Raw genomic sequence first — 6,466 nt, forward strand, 5'->3', positions numbered from 1 at the left:
TGAAACCTCCTTTTGGAGATTACCACGTAAGGCCAAGTTTAACACTGTGTGACTTCTGAGGTCAGGCCACTGGCTGCCTGGAACCCCTTGTTTGAAAACTCAACTCACCCAATTTAAGCATTGGTTTTGTTTGTAATTTGTAAATACGGTGGAACAGTCACTAGAGTCCTCCGGCTACCAGCTGCCGGCCGTGCTCAGAACTACCGAACGGTGCGGCGGAAAAAGCGGTCGGATCGGGAGCGACCTCGGAACCAAAGCGCTGGCTCCTTTCGGCCCCGGGACTGCATTTCTACAGCACCAGGGGCGGAGTCTGGCAGGTGAGGGGCTCGCCGCGGAGATCGCTGACGCGGCCCGGGCTGCGGTGTGGTCGCTGGTTGCCAGACCATGCTGAGCGGAGCGCGCGCCTGGCTCCTCGCCTTATCGCTGCGGGGTACATGCACGCTGCCGTCCGCGGTCGCCCGTAGGTGCCTTCACGCGTCGGGGTCGTGGCGGTCCGCAGACAAGAGCGAGAAGACGGGGAACGCGCCCCGCGTCTTCGACCCGGCCCTGCTCGAGTTCCTGGTGTGCCCACTCTCCAAGAAGCCGCTCAGGTGAGATTCGGTGGTTGCGAGTTTCCTTTCGCGCCCTCCGGTGGCGGGGACCGGGTGGGATGGCCGTGTGGCCGTTCACAGCCACTGGGGCGCCCTTCAGGTCAGTCCGAGTATTTCCTGCTGCCATTTTCTGGATCCTGGCCGGCTCAGCTATCGCGCACCTCCCACCGAGGCGGGAAGGGCGGGGGGAGGCCGGAGGGGAGTCGAGTCCTAGGCCGCCCAAATCAAACCGCAGATCCACAGTGATGGATCGCAGCGTTTACTGGTTTCGCAATCGAATCGCCAGGGCACCTTTTTTAAATGCAGATTCCCGGGCACCACCCCTGGCCTACCCAGCTGGGCGGTCTGGGGGCTGGACCAGCAAGGTGTTTTCTTAAAAGGACCCTAACGGATTCTAATGTATAGCCAGGTTTTTGAGCTGTTGGGAGTCATGACCGGTCCAAGGCATTCAGATTTTTATTTATTTTTATTTTTATTTTTTTTTTCAACGTTTATTCATTTTTGGGACAGAGAGACAGAGCATGAATGGGGGAGGGGCAGAGAGAGAGGGAGACACACAGAATCGGAAACAGGCTCCAGGCTCTGAGCCATCAGCCCAGAGCCCGACGCGGGGCTCGAACTCACAGACCGCGAGATCGTGACCTGGCTGAAGTCGGACGCTTAACCGACTGCACCACCCAGGCGCCCCGGCATTCAGATTTTTAAAACAAGATGATGAAAAATACTGTAGTAGCCTCCAGATTCTTGTGAAAATGTTCAGCTGATGCGTGACGATTGTAAACGTTTAAGCTGTGTATGCTGCCTCTTTGGGTCTTAGTTCTGGACAAGCTGGGTTTTGGAAAGGCTTTAACCTTTAAGGAAAACAGCTCTACAGTTCCAGGCTACTAAAACTGAACATTGACAACACTAGTATTGCAAACTGAATATACTAAACACCAAGATGTTATCAGTGGTTATCTTTGGGTGGTAGATTGCTAGCCATTTTTTAATTCTCATTCTTCTTGCATTTTTATTTCTAGATTTTTTTCCATAATGAATGTACTCATTCATTTTCTTACACCTTGAAATAACCATTCGAACTACCTTTTCGTTGTGTAACTAGCACACTGCAGACCCCTTGCTTTCCAGACTTTCCTCTTTCTGTGCTTTCATGTTCCTCAAACTTTTATTTTGTATATCTTGATTTTTCAGTGGTTTCCTTCTAATGGATCAGTAGGGTTGCTCTGTTAAGCCTGCATGCATTCTAAAACGGGGAAATTGAATTTTTCTGTAGTGACTGTTTAATAGTAAATTAACTGGGATGGTTTTGGGGTTGACCAGAGTAAGGAAGGAATGTTTGGATGAAAAGGGGAGATCTTTTTTGACTGGATTTAAAGAATGCATATTCAGGTATAGCTTGAGAATAAAGTGAAAAATAAAATATGAGAGAAACTGACTAAAATGAAAATAGAGATTCATTTTCTAAGAGAAATGTTTCAATTGGCTAATACTGCTTTTAGAATTAAAAGCAGTTTAATTCTGATTTTTTTTGGAATTAAATCTGTCAAGAATTGGATAAATGGTGCTTGTTGAAAAGCAAGCTCTTTCAAGCATTTTATTTTCCACAATTCATTCTGTTTTCCTTTTGCCCCCCTCAGATTTGAAGCATCGACAAATGAATTGATCAATGAAGAATTGGGAATAGCCTATCCAATTATTGATGGGATTCCTAATATGATACCACAGGCAGCTAGGATGACACATCAAAATAAGAAGCAAGAAGAAATGGAGCAGCACTAGATGATAATTAAAAACAACACACACAACTAAATTTTCTTAATACCACTTACCTTTTAAAAAGTCAGACTGGCAGGTAATAAGTGGGGGAGAATAATGTTTCTGTCTCTTCCTACATTGACTGTCCTTATTCCACTGGTCTCTTTAGCAGGACTGTTCTACTCAGCCTCTGTGGAAGAAAACTTCCCACGGGACTGCACTAGCACAGCAAGCCTGTGCTTTTACAGTCTGCTCCTGCCCATTACCATACCAGTTTATGTGTTCTTCCACCTTTGGACTTGGATGGGTATTAAACTCTTCAGGCATAATTAATACAACCAGAGCTAAGATAGTAGATATATTAATGATAGGTCTTGAGTGTGTATTTCTAAAACTTAACTACATGGAAATACTGGAAACCCACTTAATTTGCAGGAAAGGTGCTTTGCCTTGCTTCTCTCAGGTTTAGGACTATGGGAGGCTTAAGCTGCAGAAGTTTCTTTTATTGTACTTTTGTTCTACCCTTGTTTTTTTTGAAAATTTTTATTTATAACTCTTGTATCAGAAGAAATATTTCAACAGTTTCTTGTTGGAAATTAACAATCCCAACCATCACCTGATGACTTTATTTCTTACCCCATTCATCTAAAAGTTAATTAAAATTTTATATGTCTATTTTAGATTTAAAGTATTTGGTAGAGTCACGTGTAAAAGATGACTGAAATAATTCCAAAGCAGCTATGCTGAAGTTGTTGTAGAGAAACACATTTGAGCTCATGTGACAGAAAACTACAATAAAATGGAAATTTCATGTACTTGCAAACATTCTGAGTTTGTAAAGTTACCTTTGTTTCTTTGGCATCAAATGCTTACATTAGGAATAATAAAATAAGATACACTTTTCCATTTAAAAAAGTGCAGTTTTTTGGGGCACCTGGGTGGCGCAGTCGGTTAAGCGTCCGACTTCAGCCAGGTCACGATCTCGCGGTCCGGGAGTTCGAGCCCCGCGTCAGGCTCTGGGTGATGGCTCGGAGCCTGGAGCCTGTTTCCGATTCTGTGTCTCCCTCTCTCTCTGCCCCTCCCCCATTCATGTTCTGTCTCTCTCTGTCCCAAAAATAAATAAAAACGTTGAAAAAAAAATTTTTTTTTTAAAGTGCAGTTTTTTGTTTGATCATAAGTGTGGCTCTAAGAGAGGAAAAATATAAAAATATTCTAAACTTTAAAATATAGTCAGTGTTTAGATAGGCACTTAATACCCCACATAGAATACTATTCCAGGAAAATATAGATCTTTGGAGATAGAGGTAGGGGTGGAAGACTTAGAAATAGATTTTGTGTCCTGTTGGGCTGAGGGCTATGTTTTGAACCACTTTCAGTTTATTTTCCTGCCTTAGGAGATCAGTTTAGCACTGCATTAGTTCAGTGTATTCTGTAGTACAAATCATGTTTTTAAAATCACCTATGGTACTCAACAACAAAAGAGCAGGACCTGCATAGACATTTTTCCAAAGAAGACTTACAGGTGGACAACAGACACACGAAAAAATGCTCAACATCACTAATAGTCGAAGAAATGAAAATTCAAACCACAACGGGATACCACCTGACAGCTGTTAGAATGGCTAAAATAAAAATAGAAGAAATAACAAGTGTTGGCAAAGATGTGTAGAAAAAAGGAACACTTGTGCACTGTTGGTGGGAGTATAGATTGGTGCAGTCACTATGAAAAACAGTATAGAGGTTCCTCAAAAAGTTGTATGGTCCAGTAATTCCAGTACTGGGTATTTACCCAAAGAAAAACACTTATTTGAAAGAATATATGCACCCCAATTTATTGAAGCATTATTTACAATACTGAGATCTGGAAGCAGTGTAAGTTCAATGGATGAGATGTGGCATATATATGGGGCCAGAGGGAAGAGAGGCTTAGAAGACAAGTTGACCAAAGTAAAGCAGTTTTGGTTTTAGGCTGACCCTTAACCTAAAAGCAGGACATAAAATGTCACAAGATCCAACTGGACGACCACAAAACACCACTCCTGATGGTAATCAAAGCTACAAAGATGGTCTTCCTTAAAATTGCTTCCTTGTGGGTTATCCTACAACTCTTAAGACCATGGAAAAATGAACTGCTCAATGTGAATAAGAAACCCAGTTAAAGAGTAATCCCTTCCCTATAAATGGTTAGTTAATGAAACAAAAACTTCTAAAACCCTTAGAGGCAAAAGGGGATCCTCTTCCTCTCCTGGGAGGAGACTGCTACTTTGTCTATGAAGTAGCTCCTTTCTTATATACTTAATCTTTGTCCCGTTGTCTAAATGGCTTGCTCTTGAAATCTTTCTCACACAAAGTCAAGAACCCTCTTAGTGAGGGGCCTGAGGTCCTCTTTCTTGGGTCCTCAGCCTGACTGGTATCACAAATATAATGGAATATTATTCATGTAAAATAGAATGAGTTCTTGCCAGTTGTAACAGCATAGATGGACCTTGAGGGTATTCTGCTAAGTGAAATAAGTCAAAGGCAAATACCATATGATGTCATTTACATGTGGAATCCAAAAATCAAAAAGCAGAAATAGACATACAGAGAACAAACTGATGGTTGCCAAAGGGGAGTGGTGGGGGGAATGGGCAAAATAGATGGAGAGTGGGAGGTACAGGCCTCCATGTATGGAATAGGTCATGAGAATAAAAGGTATAGCATAGGGAATATAGTCAACAATGGTATTGTAATAGTATAGCGACTGATGGTAGCTATATTTGTTGTGACCTTAGCATAATGTAGAGAGCTGTCCAGTCACTAAGTATACACCTGAAACCAATGTAACATTGTGTGCCAACAATACTTAAAAAATTAAAATTAGGGGCACCTGGGTGGCTCAGTCGGTTAAGCGTCCGGCTTCAGCTCGGGTCGTGACGGTTTGTGGGTTCGAGCCCCGCATCGGGCTCTGTGCTGACAGCTCGCAGCCTGCAGCCTGCTTCGGATTCTGTGTCTCCCTGTCTCTCTGCCCCTCCCCTGCTCATGCTCTGTCTCTCTGTCTCTCAAAAATAAATATTAAAAAAAAAAAATTAAAAAAAATCTTAAAAAAAAATTAAATCACCATACAGCAATATACAAATAACCTGGAAGATTATAGAAGTTCCAGTTATTTCTGATCAAGAGTTCTTGTTCTTTTTAATTAGCCCTAAATCTTACTGTTGTCAATGTAAATGGAACAATTTTACTGATAAAGCAAGCACTATACTCTGAAAAGTCAACTTCAGCTTTTGCAAGTTAAGCATTTTATAATTTTTGAGGAAACTGATAAGCATACCCTGGGGGAGTTCAGTATTAACTCCATTCTTTCGCTAATAGAATTTCTTTGGCAACCACTTGTATAGTACAAACTATACACTAGGTACAGCTCTAAGTATATATAATCTTTTATAATCTAAGAGGTAAGGTGAGTAATACTGGCACCATTCTACAGATGTGGAAACTGAAGCAGAGAGATTGATGTGATTTGCCCAAGGTAACAGCAATAACTGAACCAAAGTTGAACCCTCTGCTACTGTGGCTTCAGATACACAGTATCTACTTTAAAATAAAATAAAATCCTTTCTATTTGTAAGAAAAATACAATTAGGAATCAAAATGCTTGGATTCAAATTCTTACTCAAGCCTTTGCCTTTCTTGTTTCCTAAAGCACCATATATTTTATCTCTATTTTAGCACTTGAACTTGTAATTGCCTGTTTTGTGTCTCCTGTCTAGACAGTAACTGTTCAACATTTTAAATTTAATGCTTAGCACAGAATATGCATGCACTTCCTGAAAGACTGAAAACATGGTTCTGACAAGCTTTATAATTTTAGGCAAGTTACTTGTCTCTGAACTTCATCTGTAGGGCTAGAAATCCTTCCCCTGCTTTCATAAAATTTGCTAGGAACAAACCAAACTTTACACATGAAAGCCCTTTGTGAAACAACCCTAACTGGTGAACAACACAACCAGGCAAAGTCTCTGGAAATTGTCCCAAGGGCATTCAGCCTAATGAGGAAACATACAAGAAAATCTCATTAACTGCTGCCAGCACATTGAAGTTTGTTGCATTTGAACCACCACCCCACATCTTCCTCCTCT

General features: G+C 41.7%; 2 protein-coding genes across 2 annotated transcripts; both read left to right on the forward strand.

Moving 5' to 3' along the window:
* Positions 1-295: 295 nt before the first annotated feature.
* On the forward strand, positions 296-2,386 carry PYURF (PIGY upstream open reading frame). The gene is made up of 2 exons (XM_040478517.1): positions 296-590; positions 2,228-2,386. Exons 1-2 carry the CDS (start codon positions 385-387, stop codon positions 2,367-2,369), a joined length of 348 nt encoding a protein of 115 aa, XP_040334451.1. The 5' UTR covers positions 296-384; the 3' UTR covers positions 2,370-2,386.
* Positions 2,387-2,431: 45 nt separating this feature from the next.
* Positions 2,432-3,168, forward strand: PIGY (phosphatidylinositol glycan anchor biosynthesis class Y). The gene has a single exon (XM_040478528.1). It carries the CDS (start codon positions 2,463-2,465, stop codon positions 2,676-2,678), a length of 216 nt encoding a protein of 71 aa, XP_040334462.1. The 5' UTR covers positions 2,432-2,462; the 3' UTR covers positions 2,679-3,168.
* The last annotated feature ends 3,298 nt before the right edge of the window (positions 3,169-6,466 follow it).

This window comes from Herpailurus yagouaroundi, unplaced genomic scaffold (assembly GCF_014898765.1).
Source record: "Herpailurus yagouaroundi ecotype Mexico unplaced genomic scaffold, PumYag 28, whole genome shotgun sequence".
In the NCBI taxonomy this organism is placed as follows: domain Eukaryota; kingdom Metazoa; phylum Chordata; class Mammalia; order Carnivora; family Felidae; genus Herpailurus; species Herpailurus yagouaroundi.

What these genes read in the sequence shown, in the direction of transcription:
- PYURF (XM_040478517.1), top strand. Translation starts at nt 385, where the DNA reads ATGCTGAGCGGAGCGCGCGCCTGGCTCCTCGCCTTATCGCTGCGGGGT. An exon ending in CTCTCCAAGAAGCCGCTCAG is followed by an intron (nt 591 to 2,227) that starts GTGAGATTCGGT and finishes TGCCCCCCTCAG; the next exon opens with ATTTGAAGCATCGACAAATG.
- PIGY (XM_040478528.1), top strand. Translation starts at nt 2,463, where the DNA reads ATGTTTCTGTCTCTTCCTACATTGACTGTCCTTATTCCACTGGTCTCT.